Source organism: Aedes aegypti, chromosome 2 (genome assembly GCF_002204515.2).
Source record: "Aedes aegypti strain LVP_AGWG chromosome 2, AaegL5.0 Primary Assembly, whole genome shotgun sequence".
Taxonomy (NCBI): domain Eukaryota; kingdom Metazoa; phylum Arthropoda; class Insecta; order Diptera; family Culicidae; genus Aedes; species Aedes aegypti.
Window position 1 is genome coordinate 196,074,483 of NC_035108.1, and position 24,368 is coordinate 196,098,850.

Genomic DNA, 24,368 nt, shown 5'->3' on the forward strand with positions numbered 1-24,368 from the left:
CTTGATTTGAAGTTTTTGACTCAAAATTCCAATATAAATCATATTAAAATTGCGTAAAAGCACTGAAAAAACTACAAAAACGCTCAAAAAGTTGATCAAACTGTTCTTAATAAGTATAAAATAGATACCGTTGTTATAATTAGAAATGTTTACAACTGATTTAACTCACCGGAGTGGCTTAAGTACGTTCTTTTCCATAGTTTACTAGTGTATATTGTTAATTGATTGTTGTTTTCTACGTTAAACCGATTGAAAGGTAAAACAAGTAAATTTACAATTAACAATGTTGTTATTTCGAAAAAGAAAGGATCTTAGAATAAATGTAGCACAATAATGGTTAGAAGGTAAGGCATGTGATAACGTTCTAGTCGATTAGAGCAAGTATTAAACGTTTGTTTCCGATCTGGAATGCTTTGGTTGCGCTGGTACGCTCACGTCAATATCAGAATAGACTTACGCGGATGTCTTCCACGGGGCCGCTGATTGAAGCAACTTTTTATTCCGGCATTCGCACTAAATGGACAGCTCAATGAAGTTTGCCGTATTTTATTCGCTTAATAGTCTTTGCCCATGTTCTTAAATAAGTGAGGTTAGAGAGCCAGGTTTTATACAAGGAAAATTGACAATGATTTGGGCATGCTTGCATTCATCGTTGCTCTTTTTGCATTATTGTTGAAAACACTTTTCAGTGTTGTATGATAAAGGATCGTGAGGTGTTTTGGCGAAGTTACTAACGGAAGACTGGATCTATGAAGTCAGAGAAGCCTGTATCATGCAATAGTGTATAAAAGTCGTTTCCCTTTGCAAGTTGCGGGTCCCTAAGCTGATTACGTAACCCGTGAAAGGTCACAAGTGTTCTATGGCTCTTTAACAACTTCAACTACATCCCCATCAAGTACTGTCTCAGCACCAACACAACTGAGGCTGTTTATGTATCCACATGCAAGCACATACGATTGGCGGGTCACTTAGTCGGAAAGTCGAAAAATAGGCTGTAAACAAATAGTATTCAGCATTGAATAATTCACGTTTATCAAACATAACATCAATATCTTATTGAAACTTATGACTTTTTTTTATTAAAGGCACTTTACGCTATTCAGTGCATTCGTGTCTGTAGTTGAAAAGTACATAATTACATTATAATTAACATTTATTTTTTAACGAGTTTGATACACTTTGTACCAATCAGAATCATTCCTAGTATCGACCTTCTGGCTACCCTGGCCACACGATCGTTTCGGTTTGTTGTCTGCTGTTGTTCCACTGGTTATGTCTTGAACTTCATTCTATTATTCTTATTATTATTACTGGTTTAAGCCATGTAAAAACATAATTAAGCTACTCCAGTAAGTTAAGTCAGTCGTAAACATTTCTAATGTTAACAACGGTAACAATTGTATACTTGTTGAGAACAGTTTAGCCAACTTTTATTAGCATTTTTGTAGGTTTTTTCAGTGCTTTTACGTAATTTTAGTATGGTTTATATTGGAATTATGAGTCAAAAACTTCATATCAAGATTTCTCGAGATTCCTCCTAGGGATTTATTTAAAAATTGGCCCAGAGGTGCAGAATAATATAAGGAATCGAGCCCTGTACTCAGATTTGATGGACAATTTTTTTGCATAATAACGGTCTGCCGGGGCTCCGTGGAGGATAGATTAAGAGAAACAGCTACACGAAAAAAAATGCGAAATATCAGAGTTTTTTTGCGTCAAATAATTGATTTATAAATGTGGCAAAAAACACGCCAGTTACAATTTATGAATAGGCGTTCAAACTGCTAGAACGTGATGATTTTCAAATATATTACTCATTTATAAATAACTAGTGGACCTGCAAAATTTCGTCTTGCCATCAAATAGGCTGTTGAAACACCCTATTGATCGTCCCATACATAATGACAGTTCCGTTCACGCTTGTTTTTCAACTTTCTCGGTGAATATCCTGTGAACAAACACACACACAAACACGTCGGAACCCTTGACGAACAAAAAGGGAGAAAGAATCATTCAAATCCGGTAACCCGTTCGTCAGCCATTTCGTGACATACAAACACCATTCCATTTTTATTTATATAGATTTTCAATATGAAATTATGTGATAGAAGTTCGAAAAGAGCAAAACATTGGTTTGGGACCGTAATCGAATCGTCCTCTGTAACATCGACAATATTAGGCGGAAACCAGCAACATTGTATTTTTATATACTACATATTTCGAATCAAATCAATTTTGGGCATCTGAGCTATTTTGATTAACTCCTCATTAGTCATGTCTATTGTACTTTGAACAACACAAGTGAAAAATATCGCTTTTCGTATACAACTCCAACGTAGTGCTCTTGGTGGTGGTCAACTGCGCGACTGCTGGATGGTTGACAAAAAAAAATGTTACAAGACTTGACTTTCAAAATTATGCCTAGTCACTTTCGAGCCGCTATTGTAAATCCAAATAATCATGTTGCCTTATACAATAATTATAATCATGCTTTTAAAAAATGCATGCAGCATCTTTTGTAAAGCTTCTAATTTATTTCATCTCCCGAGCTCTCGGCACTGGTACCGGGGTTCCGCTATATATCCCTTAATTATGTTGTCCGAGGTATTGTTCTCGCAAACATGTAGAATTTTTATGGAATGTTTCATTAAATAGTAAAATAATCAGCTGATTCATAAACTTTGGTCAGATTGATTCATATTTGTAGACAGGTTTTTTGCTGATTAACAAAATGTGGTTTTCGACGATGTGCAAATATGCAAAATTTTTCAATATTATCGACTATTTCAATGAGCACAATGTGCATGAACAGTAAATTTATGCCGAACTTTATCATTTAATGTTGAATGCATTCGAATATATTGTTTATTTCGCTATATTTTTTAGAATTTTCGCTAAACCTTTAATGATTCATAATTGTGGGACTACTGTATGAAAGAAAATTAATATTAACTGTATCATAAGCGCCAATATAGTTTATCATTGCTTGATTTTTAAGTTTATGCTGATTTAGATACTCTAGCTTTACATACTTATTGCAACCAACTCTAGACAAAAACGTATGTACAACTCTACTCTATTTTGAATCGATTTATTGAAATTTAAACACAATAGGGTGCAGAGCTACTTAGGCACTTCCAAGATTCGCTTTGGCATGGGTGGTTTTCTCGACCGAATGGTTTGATACTTTACAACAAGAAGCACTTGAATACGACGCATATTATGAACAAATATGAGCTCAGTAGCATTCAAAAAAAAAAACACTGCCGAAGTGAATCAAAAGTGCCAATAATAGTATCCGGCTCCCTACGATAGCAATTGTTAAAATAAATCATTATTGTAGGTATTACGCACTTTCTTAAACGATAAAATTTACAGCTTAGAGTTCATCGAGGGGTATTGTTAAGTTTTACCGAAACACATCCGCAAAGTAATCTCGTCGATAACAGCAGTTGTCCATAAAATAGCATCAATTTGGGTTCTTTGCCTTTGGACCGTAGTACAACTGTGTGAAACTCGGCCAGATAACGCACTCTGGTCAATGTTACGGTAGGTATATAAAACATGGTTTCCAAAGACTGATTCAAACAGTCCGTGCGAAAAATCGGTGTTCAAACACCATCAGAATGGGAAACGCAAAGTTGCCGATCGTACTGGTAGGACTTTTTGTCCTACTGGCATCCACAATCGAAGCAAAAAAGTTCGACAAATGTTCGCTGGCCAAGGCTTTGCTGGCTCAAGGATTCAGCAAAGCAGATCTACGTAACTGGGTCTGTCTGGTGCAGAATGAAAGCAGCATGGACACCAACAAGAAGCACAACAACAGCAATGGATCCACCGATTGGGGCCTGTTCCAGATCAACGATCGATACTGGTGCGATCCACAGGACAAGAAGAAAAAGACCTCGAACGAGTGTAAGGTCAAATGTTCGGGTGAGTTGTAGGGATGGAAGGGGTTAAATTGAAATAACTGTTAGATAATCATGATGTTGTTCGAATTTTTAGAATTCCTGAAAAGTGACATCAGCAAGGCTTCCACATGTGCGAAAAAAATCTACAAACGACACGGTTTTAGCGCCTGGTACGGATGGACAAACAAATGTAAAGGCAAAGTTCTTCCCGATTTGAGCAAGTGCAAACTGTGAAAAATGGGGACAAACAAATAATGTTTCGAGACAAATAATACTATGAATAAAATTTACACTATACTTCTGGTATTTGAAAGAAGACTTCAAAATATGATGCTTCCAAAAAAAATAACGCTGTTGGTTAACATTTCCACCTCCTAGTTGCAATGATGAACAGTATATTCGAAAGCCCTTCTCCTTGCTTAAATCCATCTAACGTCTAGTTTGACCTCATCTGTAATGCGACCACATGATTTCAAAACATCTAGGCGTTTCACCTATCAACCTAATTTGTTTCGCCGGAAAACCATGTTCAGACATCAGCTGCTACAGCTCATTTGAAAAAACCTGTTGCGGCCGCGAATAAGGCCTTTTACGGATTCCACAACCAGCTTAGGTCCCACAAGTTGCAAACGAAAACAAAATTCATTATCAAGCTAAAACTTCGGCAAATTCAAGTCAATTTACGTAAATCAAATTGAGAAATAGAATGCAGCAACCCGTCAAACATTTTATGACTGTCTAATCATTCTTCCATCGCTGCAAATAAACTGGCTGATCAGTTAGCTCGTATTTGATTAGTGCATGATTTCATTGACCATCTGCCAGCTATTCGTAAGTGTAAGAAACACTAACACACTAATCGCTATAAGTATGGAATCGCATCACCGAGTATTGCAACACTCCAACAAGATCAGGATCACCGGTATGCACAAGTTGCTGCTGTCGTGATTCTTAACTTTTCAGGTATTTTGCAAAATTCATATCGAGTGTTGCATTACTCGATTATACGATCCCATACTTTCGGCGGGTAGTTTATTTCTGACATACAATAAAGCTTTATCAATAACTTCGTCAAAGAGAATCCTATATGCAAATTTGAAATTGCGATCAAAGTTGTAGATCATATGACTAAGCGTCGAACAACAACTGCATTCATTCTCAGATTAACTCAGTCATATGAGAAATGGTTTTATCGATGTTAAAATATACCGGGGCATCACCGTTAAGGAGCAGTCCCGAAGGGGATCCCCCGATGTTGCTACAGCTGCAAAATTAAATCTGTGTCTTCTGCTAGCGTGCGCCGTTTCGGCTAAGTCAAACCAACAAACGAGGAACTGTGCTGCACGACGACTCGACCAGATAACGCACTCTTGTCTATATCAGGGCTGGTAGCGGCCAATATAGTTATGATAGTGACTTCAAATCTGCAAACATCAATTTAATGCAATATACCTAAATACGAAAATAATCATGAATACAAGCGAATTTAGTGTTAAATTTAAAATGTGGTATTCGTAGTATTATTCGTAAGTATTATTCGTAAGCTTTCTTATAATTAATTAAGCTGAGAAGCAGGATCTTTCTAGTAAGGACATAACTTCAGGAAAAAGAAGAATGAGAAGATGATGAAAAAAAAATTGTCAACGGTTGTCCTAAAATTAAAAATATTGGGCGCTAACAAGGTGAAAAGTTCATTCTACTACTTAACATCAAGATGGCGTCAATATCTAAGATGGCCGCCGAATATTTTCACTCAAAATAATACCCCTATTCTTTGATAGACTTTAAGAAAAAAACAAAAAACAAACATTGCACTCGCCATAGATAATTTCATAGGATAAATTCTATTGCTCACCTAGTTTTTGTAGCATATCATACTCACTTTTTGATCAGCTTGCTCAGCGCTGATTCTGATCTCATCTCATCTCTCGCTAATGGTGAAAAACGGTTTTTCTGACGAAATTCAAGGTGGCGGCCAAATTTTAAACGAACATCAGAGAGTTTCACTTAAAATCAAAGCTATATCCTTCCTGAATACGATGCCACTAAGTTTGCTACAGTATTGGAAAAAACAGTTGCAACTTTTTCGATTTTTCATACAAAATGGTCAACTTAGAGTTATTTTTGGATCGATTTCAATAATGCTTCCACAGTATGTCAGAAATAAATGGAATTGCAACATACATATTTGAGTATTTTTCACTAGTTTAAAAGTAATAACGGTTTGACTAAAGTGAGTTTTTTTTATTGATTTTCATAATTGTCATAACTCGAAAAAAATGATTGATTAGCTTCATGGTATCTTCAGCAAAGTTGTAGATATAGACAAGATTAACAAGTTTGCTGAAGACAGTTTTTATATAGAACTTCCATATTTTCGGAAAAATCGTTTATAATTGTTCGTAAAAAATTGCACTTTAGTCGAACCGTTCTTACTTTTGAACTCGTCATTGGAAAAATCACTCAGAAATATATGTTGCAATTCAAGTTTATTCTGACGTGAGGTGAAAGTTTCATTCAAATCGGTCCATAAATAACTGAGATCTAACCATTTTGTATTGAAAACCGAAAAATTTGCAAATGTTTTGTCTAATACCACAGACAAACAGACGTAACACTTAGAACAAATCTTGATCAAAATCATAGTCACGAGGACATGTACGCCCAATGCTAAAATTAGTGTGCTTAGTCGACGGGCCAACAGATGGCGGTAGTGTGTAAACTTCAAACGCAAACAAAACGATGCGCGGGTGGCAAATTGGCCACCTACCATATTTATGAATCGACCGTTAAAAAGGTTGTCGATGGACACTGATGAGAGTGTGACGTCTGTTTGTCTGTGCTAATACTGTATGTGTTCCAAAATAAAAGTAAAAACAGTGACTTTTGTGAATTTGTGTTTCGAGCCACTGAAAACTGACTCGTTACCAGCCCTGCTATATGGAACAGAGCGTGGGTATATAAAACATGCTTACTCTAGGAGTTCATCATCAGTTAAACAAGCAGCTTGAAAGTGCGGTATGGTAGTTCGTGTTGGAACATCTTCAGAATGAGAAACTTGAATTTATTGATTGTACTGGTGGGCCTTTTTGCCCTGTTGAGTGTAAACGTTGAGGCCAAAAAGTTCGACAAGTGTTCGCTGGCCAAAGCTCTACTCGCTCAAGGATTCAATAAAGCCGATCTCCGAAACTGGGTATGCCTGGTGCAGAATGAAAGCGGTATGGATACCAACAAGAAGAACAACAATCGCAATGGGTCCACCGATTGGGGCCTGTTCCAGATCAACGATCGATACTGGTGCGATCCACAGGACAAGAAGAAAAAGACTTCGAACGAGTGCAAGATTAAGTGTTCTGGTAAGTACAAGTTCTTTGAAACGCTGTCTTGGAATAGTTGTCTGCTAATAATCGAATGGTTTATGCATTTCTAGAACTTCTAAAAGACGACATCAGTAAGGCTTCAGCGTGTGTGAAAAAGATCTACAAGCGACACGGCTACAGAGCCTGGTATGGATGGCTCAATCGCTGTGAAGGCAAAGCGCTTCCCGATTTGAGCAAATGTAAACTGTAAACATGTCGAGAGCAGATAATTTTGGTCACTAAATAGATTGAATTCATAGCCCTAATACTTTATTGTTTTGTGTATTTTATTTATTAATGCATAATTCCTTCACTACGTCTTATTAAAAATATCCAGAGATTTACTATAGAAAGGTGTCCCGGGATTGCAGTGGAAATTTCTTCAATAATTCTTACTTAGCGATATCTAGGAATTCCTCCTTTTAAGATTGTTTCAACGATTACTTCTGGAAAGTTCCAAGATAACTTTCTACAGGATATTATACAAATATTTTTTGACAAATTTGTAGGGTGATGTGCTAGTATCCATCGAATTAAGCATTGATCAGTGAGAACTGCAATTTTTCCAGTATTGCAGTGAATAATGCTGATACAAACCGATGCCAAACAATTCTTTCTCAAAACGGCCTTAGCATACAATAAGATTTTGATAAATCTTGATCTCTTTTTGGGAATAATGCAAAGAAAATATACATCTTGCCGTATTCTCGATCCATCATATCGTTTTCATTTCTGTCGCAATCAGTTTCCAGATTCGCCTCACATCTTACGGCTCATTTTGATATAGTGAGTGGTTAAAACACAACATATCAACGCTATAATAAAATGTTTTGCTAGAATATATAGATCAACATGCATCTCCCTCCATTCCTTCAGCATGATGGAATATACTAATTTCCTTTAAAATCCAAAAAGGCAAAATTCCTTTTGACAGAATAATTATGGCATTTGCTCACAGTGCAGCGATAACAACACAATCAAAGGAACCGTATTTTACGTCGAGCATCACGTACACATTGACGCGCACAAGCTTTTTTTTCTCAGTACGACGGATTGAACTTTGTTTACATTCACAAAGAAGAAGAAACTTGTATCATAAAATGGTGTGCCTGGTGTCGATCGTTAAGCATTTCTCTCAAATCGAGTTCGTCCATGCGATTTCTATAAAAAAAAATGCAAAGTGGATACTTGAACTGATGTTAATTATCGAAGTACGGTAGTTTTATTGCATTTTTGGTGTACGAACCATAACAGCTTTCACAAAATTACACTTGGAAAATGAAACTATGTTGCAGGTAAGTTGAAATATTCGCCGTAGTGGAACATTTTAAGTTTGATACGACGAATAATAGCGCTTACGACGAAGTAGAACGAAACCCTATGTGAAGGTGCTAAGGATTTTTTCGAAGTTCTCCGTCGGCACCGAAGGCACGGTCCCCGTCTATTTGGGAGATTTGTGCCATGTGTCTTGAAGTTATTGCTGGTTAAATCCCTATAAGAATCGTTTAGAAATTATCATGGAAGGAACTCTTAAAGGTAATTTTCAAAAAAAAAAACCAGAAGGAACACTGTGAAAATTCCTAGGAGAATACTTGAAATATTCCCTGAAGGAATATTTATAGAAATTATTCTTGCACTAACCATTTAGATGAAATAATGTAAAAGAATGACTATTATTGGAAAATTCTTGGAAACCTCCTTGAATGCTCTCAGAACATAATCAAAAAATAGTTTCTGGAAGAATCGTTAGGAAAATAATAGACAATTCAGGATAAATTATCTGGGGAAGTTTTTCCAGGAATCATTGAGAAGGATTTACTTGAGATATTGTTTACATAATAGTTAATAGAATCATTGGATAGCTTTTAGCAGGACTTTGCGAAATAATTTCTGGAAAATTTCTTAAGTAAATGAAAAATCGGATTCAGTACTGTTTAATTCCATTCCAACCATTTAATTCCAACTAAAATGTGTATCCTCTGACAAAGACTCATATTTCGACCTCATCTGTTAGGCAGTCTTCAGTATCGTGTACATCATAGGAAGAACTAGAGATTTCTCCAGGAATTCTTTCGATGATTCCTCCAGGGATTCTACCAGAAATCTCTCCAAGATAATCTCTACCGTAATCCCTACAGCGATTTTTCCAGGGATTCCACTAGCGGTTTTATCAGAGGTTCCTCAAAGAAGAACTTTTGTTCGCTACTAAAATTTCTAGACCATCAGTTTCGATGGGGCTCCAGGAATATACTCAGCAATTCGTTCAACAATTTTGCCAGACGTTTCTCTAAGGATTCCTCCAATTTTGGCATGGATATTTCTTCAGGGATTTCTCTAGCGATTCCGCCAGGAGTTTCTGTCAGAATATCTCCAGTGGTTCCTGCTGTAAAATATTTTCTAGGATTTTTTCAGGCGGAGGAATATCTATCCAAAAAATTCTTCCAGCGACTGCTCTAAGGATTCCTCCAGAAAAATATCTGCAGGGATTTTTGCAGAAATGACTTCAAGGCTTTTCCAGGTTACACTACAACAATTTCTTCAAGGATTACTTCGGATATTTCTCCAATTTCTCAGATAGTCATCTCGAGATTGCATTACGAATCATTCCTTAGATTTCCAGAATTCTATCAGGAAAGATTCCATCAATTCATCTAAAAATACTACAAAAAATAACTTCATGAACCCTATAGGGATTCCCCAATAAGTTCTGTCAGGAATTCTCCCAGGGATATCTGCAGGAAAATTGCTGCATGATTTTCTCTAAGGATTTTTCCAGGTGATCCTCCAGGGATTCGCCCTGAAATTTCTCCAGTGATTCGTTCTTTGTCTCCAAAAAATCCTCCGGGGATTCCTCTTGAAATTCTCACAGAGATTCACCCAGGGTTTCCTCCGCGATTTTGTATAAGATTTCTTCAGGAACTGCTTTTCTGAAAAAGTTTTTTTTAGAACTCTCTAGATAAATTCCTGTAGGAACCTCTAGAAAAAAAAACTAAAGTAATCCCTCAAGGAATCTCCGGTTGAATTTGTGGATGAATCTCTAGAGAAATTCTTGCATGAAACTATGGAGAGATTCCCGAAAAAATCTCAGGAGGAATTACGGAAAAAAAACCTTGGAACATCAAATATGCTTTTCGTCTACGGAGATTTTTTTTTCGATGGATTTTTTATAATAAATTCTGCGTAGACGAGAAGCATGTTTAATCAAAATATACACTCGTTTCTCTACCAGCAAATCCCTGGAACAATTTATAGAGGAAACCAAATAGAGATACAAATACAAATACAAATCTCTGCAGAAATCCCTGTAGAGATTTTCCTAGATCCCTGGAGGAGTATCTGGAGAAACTCCTGTAGGAACTTCCAAAAGATTATCTAAGTTAACTACTGAAGGACTTATGGAGGCATCTCTAAAGGAATCCCTGGAGAATCCTTGGAGGTATCCCAGGAAGAATCACTATAGAAATTTTGCTGGTGGAATCCCTAGAGAAATCCCGGGAAAAATCCCAGTAGAGATTTTTCTGGAGAAATCCCTGGAATAATCCTTGAAGGAATTCATGGATAAATTTATGGAGATACCCAAGAGAAATCTCTGGAGGAATCCATGGAGAGATTTTTCTACAGGAACGTATGAGATTGCACTGGAGGATTTTTTGTAGAGATTTTCCTAAGGAAACCCTGCAGAAATTCTTAGTATAATTTCTGATGAAACTCCTGCAGGCATTTATGGGAGAATCTCTGGAGGAATTTAAAGAGGACCTCTTTGAAGAATCCCCGTAGGATATTCTGGTGGCTCAGAACGAATCCTTAGAGAAATTCCCTGGAGAATTATCTGGAGAAATCTTTGGAGTGAGTAATGTAGCAATTCCCTGGTAGTAGCCCTGGGAGAATTCCTGGAGGAATCCCTTGAGGAATTTGTGAGTTGTAGAACACCTGGAGCAATTCCAGGTAGAATCCCTGGAGCGATCCGTGAAATCTCTGGAATGATTCTGATGAATCTCGAGACTACTTGGGGATATCTTTGTAAGTATCCGTGGAGGAATCCTCAGGAGGAATACCAGAAGAAATCGCTTGAAAAATCCCTAGAGAAATCTCCGGAGAAATTCCAGAGTATAGCCTGATTCGCTGCTGACAAGTAATTTCTAGGCCTATCTTGATGCATGGGAAATTTCTGCAAGGAATCGCTCAAGAATGCGCTTTTTTATGATCGCAGTACGCAGTTGAAAAGAAATGTCAGTTCAAACGGGAGTCGCTGTAGAAAATTTCTGAAAGGAATCGGCGAGAAATTTCTTTAGCGATTCCTGTTCAGCAGCAAATCAGGCTTATTCCTGAAACAGATCCTGAAGGAATCCTTTGAGAAATTTCTGGAAGAATCTCAGTAGAGATTTTACTCAACCACTCTATGAAGGCATCCGTGGAGATATTCAGGCAGGAAGTTCTTGTGACATCTCTAAAGGAATCTCAGTAGATATTTTCTTGCAAGAATCTTTGTGTTTAAAGCCTGATTCGCTGCTGACAAGTAATTTCTTGGCCTATCTTGATGCATGGAAAATTCCTGGAAGGAATCGATCAAGGAAGCACTTTTTTCTGATTGCAGTACACAGTTGAAAAGAGATGTCAGTTCAAACGGGAGTCGCTGTAGAAAATTTCTGCAAGGAATCGGCGAGAAATTTCTTTAGCGATTCCTGTTCAGCAGCAAATCAGGTTTAATACTGGAGGAACTCCTGAAGGGATTACTGAAGGTATTCCAAAAGCCATATCAGAACCGGTATAAAATGACACATGACGAACAAAATTGGATTATAGATTATAATATAAATTATCTGAAGAAATCTGTGTAAGAGTCTCTAATATGCATGATGTGTCACTTTTCGTAGCGCCGCTTCAAAAGGTAGTTGAAAGCTTCTTTTAGCACGAAAATGTTCGTTTTTGAAAGTTTGGAAAAGTCAGAAAATTTCAGATTTCTATCTCTTTTCTCTACAAAGTTATAGCTCCTTTACCGTGCCGATTGGTCAAAAATGACCTCAATGCACAAGGAAGGTTAAAGAAGGTGTCAGATCATTGGGGCGAAGTATGTTAGGCCGGAGTTTTTTAGGTCGAATCGGTCATCAAAACTTAACAGAAATCAGACATTTTTCTCTCTCTTACTATACTATACACGTTCGACCTAATGACCTAACATAATATATTATAAACGGAAATTCCAAAAGGAAATACTGGCAGGATTTTCCAGGACATTTTGTGAAACATATTTGAGAAACTTTTAGAGAACTCCTTGATGAGTTCTTTTAGACAGCATTGGAAGAATAAATGTGAAGTAATTAATGAATCATCCTAGTGCACTGAAGTAATTTCAGTTACATGCGGTAGCATAGGCGACATTTTTTTCAAATGCATTGTATCTGTAAATGAATTCATGAAAAATACTAGAGGAATCGAATCAAAAACAATCCTGAAGGCAGAGGCGACTCGTAACCTCACTTTTTACTGTTCTACGAATCTAAAAATAAATAATTCGGCAATCTTGGATTATAAAGCAAACAGTACATTATTGGAATCGTCCTTTCTAACAGATCTTTTCTTCATAGATGCAAATTTGTTGCTGAAATTCAAGAATTTATATTCGTGGAACAGTTGGATTTGTGGTTAGGGAATCGCCACTGCCTGAAGGGATTTTTTTTTGAAAAATAACACTGCGGAACACGTTTTTGTCTCAAGCACCAAAATACCGCTATTCACTCAATTAAGGGTTGCTGAGTCCATTGCCGTTTTTAAAAATATCATAGCACGTCTAGTTTTTGAGATATTTGCTGTTGAAAATGATAAAATTGACTATTTTAGACAACTTGCATGCAAGTTTGTCAGCTTGTAAGGCAATTTATTTGCCTAATTTGCCACAGAATTCAAACTTTATGTGTATAACAATACTTATCTGGAAAGTTTATAATACTTTCGATGCGGAAAAGTTATTTTATGATGATTTAAAAAAGTATTGTATATTCCTATATAAGAGAAACGACGAATTTTGTATGGAGACAGCAGGCATGTCGAAAAAATCGGTTTAATCCAAATTTAATCGCGCAACTTCAATCAAATTAAATACAAAATGAAAGTTTAAGTGCAAAATAGCATGCTTAGTGGATTAAATCACAAAAAAGTTTGGTAAATTATGCTTTAAATTTTATGTAAACATCAATAAAACCAGTGTTTTATACAACTTTGGCGACCTGTAGCTAAAAATTGTGACGTGCTGGAATATTTCTGAAAATGGCATCAGATTCAGCAACCCCAAATCTTCTCGAGACACATAATTTGATCCTTGAGACACGCAAAAATATCATTTTTGTTACGCTGTGTAATCTATATACGTAATTGTTGGTAGCCTAAGATTTTTTTTTCCGGAATTCCTGGATACATATTTCGGCGAATATTGAAACAATTTCTTTGAGAATACCATGCAAGGATTCTTGTAACTCCTGAATAATCTTCACATATTTTTCTAAGCAAATTCCAAAATGAGAATGAAGAATTGCACTCCATATAAATTCTTTGAAAAACATCAAATATTCTTATACTCACACAATCGTAGGAGTCACTTGAAAAAAAAAAATCATGGCAGAACCACTTGAGAGATTCCTGGAGGAATCCGGAAAAGAATCATTGAAAAATTCATGAGAATAATTTTTGGATACATTCGTAAAAGAACGTAAGGAGTAATTGCTCAATAAATTATTGAATTAGTTCTTGAACATTTGTTTATAAAAGTTCCCACATATTTTGAAATAAAAAACTGTGAATATCTTTGGAAGATGTTATCCAATTTTTTAAATAATCTTTTTGAGATGAACAATAATGTCACGCTATATTGAGACTATTCCAACACCTTCTCTGCCTTTGTCACACTTTATGCTCCTAAAAACTTGTAAGGCTCGTCACTTTATGATGCCTGACCCTCTCGGAGACAGAGCAAACTCTTCGCCAATTCCTTCAGAAATTTCTCATGTAAGTTCTAAGTTCTCCAGGAATGCCATTGATTTTTTCATTGAACTAGGATTTCCCCCAATATTTTTTATTTCTAGAATTTTTGGGTTTATTTAATTTTTTAGGAATTTATCTAGAATTTATTCCATTTTTGTTGTATAAATAACTGAAAAGTCGTGAGAAATCTCTGAAGGTACACTATGATGATACGAGTACAAGTATCATCGTAGTTTACCTTCAGAGATTTCTCACAACTTTTCAGTTATTTATAAAAAACTGGAATAAATTCTAGATAAATTTATGCAAGTAATGAATTCTTGAGGAAGTTTTGGAGAATTCTCTGGATTAATACCTAAGATTGTAAAAATAATCAATAAAATTCTTCGAGGAAAATAACCTTCATCATTTTTAAAGTTTTTTTTTGCTCAAAATTGTAGCAATGTTCAAGAAAACCTATCATTGCATTGCACTTGCTATCTCTAATGCAATGATAGATTTCCATGAAAATTCCTTGAAAAATGAACAAAAAAATTGTTTTTAAACTTTGATAATTACTAATGATTGAATGCTGGATTCTTGAGGCTTAAAAAGCATGAAAAAAACTAAAATGAAATTCTGAAGAATTCATGGAAATTTCACTAGACACTCTCAATATTGGAGATAACTGCAGGGGTAATGGTAAAGAAAATCCTCAGTTAATAATTGTTGAAGTGATCATAAGAACATAAAGCTGAGAAGCAGTTCTAGGACGTTGCAACAGAGAGAAAAAAATAATCTTAGGGCATATTTTAGACAAATTCCTCTAAGCATACTTGAAATATCGTTGCAGGAATCTTTGGGAAAATTTTTAGTGGTGTTTCTGATCTCAAAATTTATCGATTTAATAATATCGATTACATGCTCAAAACATTGGACGATACTGGCATTCTTGAGTACGTTTTAGGCGAAACCTTTTATTTTTTTAGTACGAAATATGAGGAATTGTAGGAGATGTATAATACCACATGAGGATTTTTAACTAGGGTTGTGAAATGTGTGTCAAAGTGAAAAGGTTTAAGTTTGAGTATATTTTCTCCAATTGGGATTAAAAATTGCACATGAGAATTTCATTGGTTATTTTCTCATTGTTATTGATTTGTCAGATAGGCCCTTATCGCGAATCCCTCTCGAAATGGAAAACTTTCTAGAGATCCTTAAGGTAAAATCGAATAAAAGCCAAACCTCAAATTTTCAATACCACAAATCTGGAGAACCGAGCACCCGTTTGAGCTAAAAACTTAATCGATTGGTCACCACCAGCTAGTGACCAATCGATTAAGTTTTCAGCTTACACGGATGTTCGGTTCTCTAGATTTGTGCTCTTGAAAATTTGAAGTTTAGCTTCGATTCATCTACACCTTAATAAGGATTTGGAATAATAATGTAAGAATCTCTGAAGGTTCTCTGGAACCTCTTGAAATTTTCACCAAGATTCATTTTCAAGTGAAATTTGTAATTGTAATTGTATTTATTAATCTTACGATAACCAACATTAACAATTTTAATCAACCAAGTAACAACATGATAAACTACGAATTGGAGATCTTGAAAGAACTTCTATTAATTGAGACTTTTTACCAGCCCTGTTGTAGCAGGTTCCACAAATTTAATCAAATAAATTATATTGATGTCGAGTATTAATCAGATGCCATATCCATTCGGCACTACTTACCTCTCGTGCCTCCCATTCGGTATCGCCAAATTTCGACGTCATGACTTCCGGATTTCCACCGCTAGGAGGATGTCTTCGAGGAGCACTTTGCGACATTGTTAATCCGCGGTGGTCTCAGTTCAAAACTCAGTTTTTAATTAACATTCAATCACAATCACTTTGCAAAACAAACGAGCAACGCACCGCAAGGACGGTACTAGCTTCCAGCAGTTCACACTTTATCGATTTTTCGGCTTAGAATCTTTGCTCATGATGAGAGCATACAGCTTCCGTTTGGAGTAAAATTCACCGCTCCGCTTAAATCAAAATAAAGAACCACCCACACAATATTCACAGCTTGCCACACCAGGAAACACTTGCACAGATCAACGGGAAACTATTTCGATGATTTTTTCGACGGAAACACAACCCGAACGCGGACAGATGTTCGATGCTAACGGAGATTACGTTCGATTTGGCTCAATACAGGCTGCCATTTTTGCGTAAATTGAATTTTTGTTTTGTTTTGAGCGTTTTGAGGCGGGCGGCGCGTTGACGTCTTCATCGCGGTTTGTTTAGTGCACCTACAAACGGTTCAAGCATTTGCAAGGAAGGGTTTTTGCGCTCATGTTCCAACACACGTAAAAAATTATAGCAAAGTTTAAAAATTCAAAATAGGTCGTATGAATAAACTGAGCAAAAGCTTTTACTTTACTCAAATCCATCTGTCAGATAATTTTCTTGAGCATTTACTCAAGTGTATATGATAAAACTGAGTACTTGAGCATTTACTTTTCGAACATCCGAATTCGTATGAATAAAGCGGTAAAAGCTGAGTAGATGCTCAGAAAATCCTGAGTCACCTACTGACCATGCTCATTTGAAAACTTCATGCGTGAACATTTGATTAAAAATTCTAAAGCAGACGGATGTACTCGGAAACTGAACCATATACAAAATAATTTTACAAATTCAGGCGGAATGGGTGGGGGCGTGGCGTAACCAGTATTTTTTGCGAATTGTGATATACGGTGGAGGTGAAGAAGTGTTGAAAATAGTAATTCTTGCGTCACGTTTTTTAAAATACACGGACACGCCCATTTCCAAATTGCTTAACGCTGATACGTGGGTGTCTTTTTAGGGCTGTCCCTAAACCACCTGATTATTTATTCCGATTTCATGAACCCTACCACTCGTGGTCTTTTTTTCCATACACACATTTCAAAATTTGTATGGACAGTGGTATTTGGCCAGGCACCCCCCTTCCTTCATATATAACCACGTGGTTTATGGACAACCTCTTAGGTGCCGTCCATTAATTATGGAAGAATTGATATAGGAGGGAGCAAGCATGGGAAACATTCACTCGAATATTGCATTTCTCTCGCTCACATCCACAAGCGGTCAAGAGCGAGATTGCCGTTTCTCCGACCAAGCTGAGTGTTTCAATTTCCAATGCGCTTTCTTCTTGTTCGCCGAGCGACAAGTTAGACAAAAACCAGGTCCGTCACACTCGGGCTCAGATTGGGTACCACTTTTAGTACTGCATTTGGTCCCTCGGTAGTACAAAAGGTACCCAAGTTTGACAGATCGCAGTACACTTTTCACGGCATTCTAGATTACCTTATGAGCCATAAAATTTTGGGCAACTGCAAGGGACATGGAGGTCTTTAATTTGTCTTTGCAAAAACGGCAACAGAATGATTCACTACCGACTCCTTGTGCCGAAGGCATCCGATTGCTGTAGCGAATGATTCTTTACATTCCGATTCCGCACGAGTGGCATTCGTATTTGAGAGCTGAAGAGCGTTCACTGACTGGTAATACACAAGGCGAAATGTTTCAGTGAACGCAAAATCTGTACATTTTGCAGGAAGCTTTCAGTGATCGAATGGCGAACGCGTTCTTTCGTGTCTCCAATTTAAGAGAGGATAGGTGCTCTCTCCGCTCCGTATATCTTTTCATTTTCGGTTTATCTCAATCGTTTACGATTTGTCGGGTTTGCGCTCACCCTAGTGGCGTTCGGCAGTCATTGAACATTCGGTGGCAGCAGATACTTTGCAAATATTTTATCGGTAGCGTTCGGGTGAGTGAGTGAATTTTCCCATGCTTGGGAGGGAGGTTTAAGATTTCTTGCGCGCCATACCTATACATTATTTTTTATTTTCATACAAAAATACTTACCATATGGGGTTTAAGGAATCGTCAAAATTGTCTTACATTATTAAGATGAAGATGCATTTAAGCCAAACCCCAACCGTTCAAGCTAAAAACTTGATCGATTGCCCACAATCAGCGTGTGATCAATCGATTATATTTTCTGCACAAACCGTTGGTTCTGTAGATTTGTGCTTTTGAAAATTTGAGGTTTTGCTTCGATTTATCTTCATTTTAATGGTCAGCTCCTTATCCTTATCCTTAAGTTCACACAGGACAACTGAGCTGAGCGATTTAGTTGAAAGCATCTGAATTAAAAAAAATAAATTGACCTAAGTGTTTCGACGATAAAAGTCAATTGAACACTCACTTTAATACATCCCAGTTGAAACAAGAGTTTGGATTGATCAATCCGAAACAGTTTGTTTTCAGGCAAGGGGTTGTTAATTATCCACGTGGCCTTTTCATTGAATTTTCAGAAGATTCTTATTGAATTAAATTCAGAGATTCCCTCAAATAATCGTTCAGATAACACTTCCAAGATTGAACAGAAACCTACTAGAAAACGTAATTTCAGATGCGCCTCTTGAATTTTTTTTCTTCTTTTTCACAGAAATTCAGTAGATTCTCGAGCAGGTTGCTTCAAATCATTGTTTTACATTATATTGCTTTCCTGAATTCCCAATTAAATTGTTTGAGTAATTATTTTAAAAATCTTCTTTCTTGAAGTTCTTGGAGTTCTTGAAGTTATGTGTTTGGTGTATTCAGAAAAAATGCAGAATAAATACTTGAAATTCATTTTAAATTTTAGTTAGCAGAACTTAAAGGGACAACCCTGGAAGAATCTATAAGGATGCTTTAAAAAAATCGTGAATTAATGCTTGGACTAACACTAGAAAAAAAAATCATGGAGAAAATAAAATTCTGGAGCAATAATTTGAGGAATTCAGGCATATCAAGAATGAATATTATAAAAATGAAGAAAGACATTTGAGTCTTTATTAGGAATTCCTTGGATAGTTCCTAGACGTACTTTCCGAGAAATTTCTCTCCAAAATTTTTGAAAGCGGGTTGGAAATTTATAAAGGTGCGTCTTAAAGGATCTTAGATGATTTCTTCGAAGAATGCATGAATAAATTTATTTTGAGTTAACTAGGTTTATTTGGGCACTTCCATGATTCACTTTGGTAGGTTTTCCACAGCTGGATTATCTAAAACTTTGCAAAAAAAAATGCACTTTAACATTACGCATATTGTGGCCAAATATGACCACTGTAGTTTTTTAAAATAAAGATAAAATCCGTGGCAAAGTAAACCAAAAATGCTAAGAATAATCAATAATTTCTTTAAAAAATCTAAAAATACCATCTATTTGAGTTTGGTACTATGATTTATTTAAATATATTAAACATCCCGAAATGGTCGTGGCATATTTCGACCAAAAGCCTGTCCTGTCCGTTTGTGCCACTGTTTCGCAGTATGTTCGCTAATCACACTGGAGCAGTTCACTGCGATGTCTTTGCCTTGCCCCGTTCCTCCTTTCACTTCAAACCGGTCGCCTGTGGCATGTAGGATCCATTCATGGTAGCCGAATTGACCACTAGAGTTTTCGCCAGGTCGATCCGTTCATTGGTAGAATAGTAGCTTCCTGCTGAGTGTGCGCTTGGTCTATTCTACTGATAGACATTTCACTTCCTTGAGTTGCTGCCGATTTGGGTTTTGACGGTGCTGTTGGTTTTGATCGCTGGTATTAGACCCGCAGGAACTCCAATCGGTAAAGTCGTTTGGTACGCATATGTTCATCCTATAGCACCGATTCTGCTGAATTCCGGTAGCTGAGTATCCACCGTTGAGAGCTAATCGGGAGGGATGCAAAAAGTTAAATTGCAGGATAACACAAATGCACAACACTTACCGTTAGGCACGGACCAGTTACCACCACGGTTGTGCACTGCAGAGGCACTTGGATGTTCTCCATTTACGATTTCCAATCCTTGCAGGTGACACAGTATAATTTTAGTTCCTCCCGGTTAAGTTTCACCGGGCAGGAAACTACAAAAAATCCGCAAAGGCACTAGGTACTACCTAGGTGTTTGCGCCGCTAGCATCCTACTTCCCCGTAAAACTCTGATAGCCAAAAAATAAACAATATTTTTGACAGAGTAAAATCTAAGTTCGAACTTACTCTGAGCAAAGTATCGTTTTATTCATACGGTTTTGAGTAAATGCTCAGAGACTTTACTTTGCTCAGATCGGGTTGAGCATGAGCAATTGCTTGGTTTTATTCATATGACCTAATATCGGAGTTTTGAGACTTTTGAGGGGCGTTAAAACAATAGAAACATTAGTAGCAGAATGCTTATGGCGCTGTTCTCACAAAACTGAATTAGTTTATTTAGTACCTTTAACTTTAGTACCTTTAACTGTATCTTTTCATTGTTTGAACGATACCATGTTGTATTGGATGGTTTTAAAATTTATTTGACACTTCGAGGACCGGTACTCAAGCTGTCAGCGCGTGGCAAACTAGATGTTGGTAACACGAACTGTAGCGACATTAGCATTCTTAGGTTAATGCTTCTACTGTTAAAACAAAATTGGCGATCAAAAGTGAGGTTAAGTCACGAAAGTTTTTCAAATTGAAATGAAATTTACGGTTTCCTGTGCCTTAAATTGCAAAAATCTTGTCAGTTAAATGATTGTGGTGATATGCGTGGCGCGAAAAATTCTCGCGCCGAATATCTTAAAAAACGCTTGTAGATCGCCGCAGGTACTTCAAATCGTTTTGGTGTCTTCGATCATGCCTTGGGCCACTAGGAATAAACGCGCAGAAGACACCAAAACGATTTGAAGTATCTGCGGCGATCTACACGCATTTTAAGAAGTTTTTAAGATTGCCGTCGCGATAAATAATCGCGCAATGCACAGTATCACAAAATGTCATCATCTTCACTTTCAACCATTTCCAAAATGGTGCATTCGACCGTAAGTCAACCATTGCTGGGTAATGTTTCGACTGTTATGGGTGAGGTTTTTGAAGATCCGACCATACGAACAACGAGTTGTTAAGAATGTTTACCGTTCCAAAATACAATTTTTCTCACACAAATTTGGAATGAGAACAACAGAAAAATCATATCTAGTGAGGCTGACAACCTTATAGCTAGGTATGCTGTTCTGCTCAAGAAAAGTAAAAATTTCTGCTGCAGAAATGGTCAAGAAATTTTCAACAGTGATCTCAATTTGAATTGACATTTCTTTTTAACTGCGTACTGCGATCAAAGAGAAATGTTTTTCTTTTACATTTCTTGCAAGAAATTTCCCACGCATCGAGATAGGCGATTACTTTTCTGTTGAAGTGCATATTGTCGCGCGCCCACCAAATCGATACGCGCGTGTGGGACACGCGACGTGTTACTCGTTCCCGACATAACTGTCATAATGACATTTGTGGCGCTGCATTCTTACGATGTTAATGAACACAGTGCACTATTCAAGTATTAAGCTAGGTATGCTGTTCGGCTCAAGAAAAGTAAAAAATTTTGCCCAAGAAATGGTCAAGAAATTTCCTACAGCGAGCTCCATTTGAATTGACATTTCGTTTCAACTGCGTACTGTGATAAAAGAAAAATGCTTTTCTTGAGCATTTCTTACAAGAAATTTCCCACGCATCGAGATAGGCGATTACTTTTCTGTTAAAGTGCATTCTTCGCTTTAGTCGCGACGCTCGGTGGTTGAGAAAAAAGTAAGAGGTTGTTTCCGAGATACGACCGCCAAGTTGACGTTGGATAACGTTAGCTTCTTTTATTTCCTGGCTTGAGACCGTCACAAACTTATGAAAGATCAATCAATTTTCATACTATTTGTTGCATGTCAATTCTGACGTATTATGGACATTGAGTGTTATTATTTTGGTGGTTCGGTTACCACTTCAACACCGATAGAATCGGTCGATGGAAGAAGAAGCATGAGCGGTAACTCTTGCTCCCTAAACAAAGATTCCGGTTGAACGTTAGGTCCACGCATAATCCACTAAGATTGGTTGTTTTAGTGAGTTTCGAAGCCAGTTTGGGGTTGAGGTACTTCTCCATGAACCGCGAACTCTATGTTCTCCTCTTTGCTCAAATCGATGTTAAAGTTGCGTGTACCGTAGAACGGGGTAACTCTGATAGTTTTTACGAAGAAAACTTCAATATTTATGCTTTCGGTTTCAAAGAATTACAATTTATATTTTTAAAACAAGTACTGGCATCCTAGCTATCGATTACAGTTGATAGATTGCCAAAAGATTTATTTTGTATGGATATATAATTTTTCATAAAATCGGAAATCGGTTTTCTGTTTTGGGATAACTTTGATAATGGAGTAGATATCGAACTAAATTGAGTGAATACGTAACATTTGTAGGGCGCTGCATATCTCTAGGCGTTTAACGTTATATGGAAATTTCTGACTTAGATTACAAAAATGGTCCCAGGTTGTGAAAACGCTTTTCGCTAAGAGACCATTTTCAAGTTCTATGATAACTAGGCTGTCAAGAATAAGTGACCAATTATTCAAAACTACATCAAATATTGATCGTAGAACTGATTGTAAGCGTTTCGAAAATGCTAAAATCGTGTCAATGTTTAATATTCGTTTAAAAAGCTTCAAATGCTCACGATTCAAATGAAAACAGCCCTTACATGAAGTGTCATACTAATATTCTATAGTTTTGCATTCGTTTTGCTTAATCGATTAACCGAAATTATGATATTTCGTTTAGAATGTGGTGGGTAACGCACTATCAAAGCTGCCCGCATTATCAAAGATACCCCGTTTTACGGTACATGTAAACTTAAAACGTCAAAACCTTATAACAGCAAGAAAAATGTGCTTTTCTATGAAAAATAAGACATATCTCGATACTTCCCAATTTTTCAATAGTTTAGTCATGAGAATCAATAGTTTTCATTGTTGGAGTAGATTCGTAGGAAGATTTCCAATCGATTGGTGCATGAATCTTGAAAATCTATCCCGGCGTTAGTAAGTTATTAACAGTCAAAATCCAACCACTTTTCGTGACGCGAGCGATTTTACGTGTTTCGAAATTGTACCCCAGTATGTTGCCGTAAGACGTTATCCAACGTCAAAAATATATACAAAAAATGTTTGTCGTTATTTCTCTCGGATCCATGGATCCTCACTCAGGCAAAAATACTATGAATATTCATCATTTCCCCTTATGTTTATTTGCCACAAGAAATCGGTAAGTATTTCATTGGTTCACCTTATGAATTAATCTGAATCACGCCAGTGTGGTGTCTTGCTGATTTCATAAAACAGCATTATGAACATTGAAATAAAAATGATGAATTTCTTATATCAGCAATATAAACTACATTGCTTTTTATGACACAAATTATTATTTCATTATTAGTTTTTATATTCAGTTGAAAATACATTTCATTCAGAGTATTTACAGAAATGTCAACGCTTTCACCTACTCATTATTAGGTGAAATTTATTTTGATGTTGAGCAAACGAGTGGAAATTGAATTTCCAACTATTTTATCGTGTTGCGAGCATCACAATAAAACGCAGCAAAGTAGTATTGCACATCGAGCTCCTATTTTACGTTGGTCAAACCTAATGCCAAAAAGATATTGAAGAAATTGGCAATGGCATTAATCATACTACAATATTTTGATGACGTCAACTCAACCATTACTCTTCGTTTATCAAAATCTACATCTACATCTTTTTCTAATTATTTGGATCCCCGCGATTGTACATTTCCGAACTTCCTTTCTGGACTTCTGAAAAATTTGACGCAATATGTTGGATCTCAACGATGGCGGTGATTTCGTGCTACAACTTTTCATAATAACAACCTTATGAGTTTTTCACATTAGTGACAGCTATGTGAATCGTAAGGCGGTCTAATGAAATTGATATATGGTAATGTTGTGAAACATACTTCGCACTTACGGTTTTCATCGAACTAAGGGCTCATTCATTTATTTCATAACGCTAAAATTGACCATTTTGGACACCCACCCACCCCCTTGTAACGCTTTTTGTATGAACATTAATGAATTTTTGTATGGGCCGTAACATCCTTTGGACACCCACCCACCCCCTCTAGCGTTATGAAATTTGTGAATGGGCCCTAATATGAAATCCATAATAGCCTTATGAAATATGGTATCACTAAGAAAATGATTCATGACGGCAATGGAAATCTTAAGGCGTGCAATGGAATTTGTAAAAGTTCAATGTATTTAATAATTT

General features: G+C 36.6%; 3 protein-coding genes across 4 annotated transcripts in view; 2 read left to right on the forward strand and 1 right to left on the reverse strand.

Moving 5' to 3' along the window:
• LOC5578845 (coiled-coil domain-containing protein 102A) overlaps positions 1-16,471 on the reverse strand; it is a 49,539-nt gene extending 33,068 nt beyond the window's left edge. Inside the window, exon 1 of one of the 2 annotated variants that reach the window (XM_001664001.2) lies at positions 15,960-16,448. In XM_001664001.2, the coding sequence (XP_001664051.2) occupies positions 15,960-16,055 (96 nt within the window). In that variant the 5' untranslated portion in view covers positions 16,056-16,448. Of the gene's footprint in view, positions 1-15,959 lie in introns of both variants that reach the window. The other variant, XM_021843600.1, reaches the window with a different exon arrangement.
• Positions 3,570-4,260, forward strand: LOC110676294 (lysozyme-like). Its single transcript, XM_021843603.1, has 2 exons — positions 3,570-3,933; positions 4,006-4,260. The coding sequence occupies exons 1-2, from the start codon at positions 3,627-3,629 to the stop codon at positions 4,143-4,145; spliced, it is 447 nt and encodes a 148-aa protein (XP_021699295.1). The 5' UTR covers positions 3,570-3,626; the 3' UTR covers positions 4,146-4,260.
• On the forward strand, positions 6,892-7,538 carry LOC110676293 (lysozyme-like). The gene is made up of 2 exons (XM_021843602.1): positions 6,892-7,267; positions 7,342-7,538. The coding sequence occupies exons 1-2, from the start codon at positions 6,961-6,963 to the stop codon at positions 7,479-7,481; spliced, it is 447 nt and encodes a 148-aa protein (XP_021699294.1). The 5' UTR covers positions 6,892-6,960; the 3' UTR covers positions 7,482-7,538.
• Positions 16,472-24,368: the final 7,897 nt, after the last annotated feature.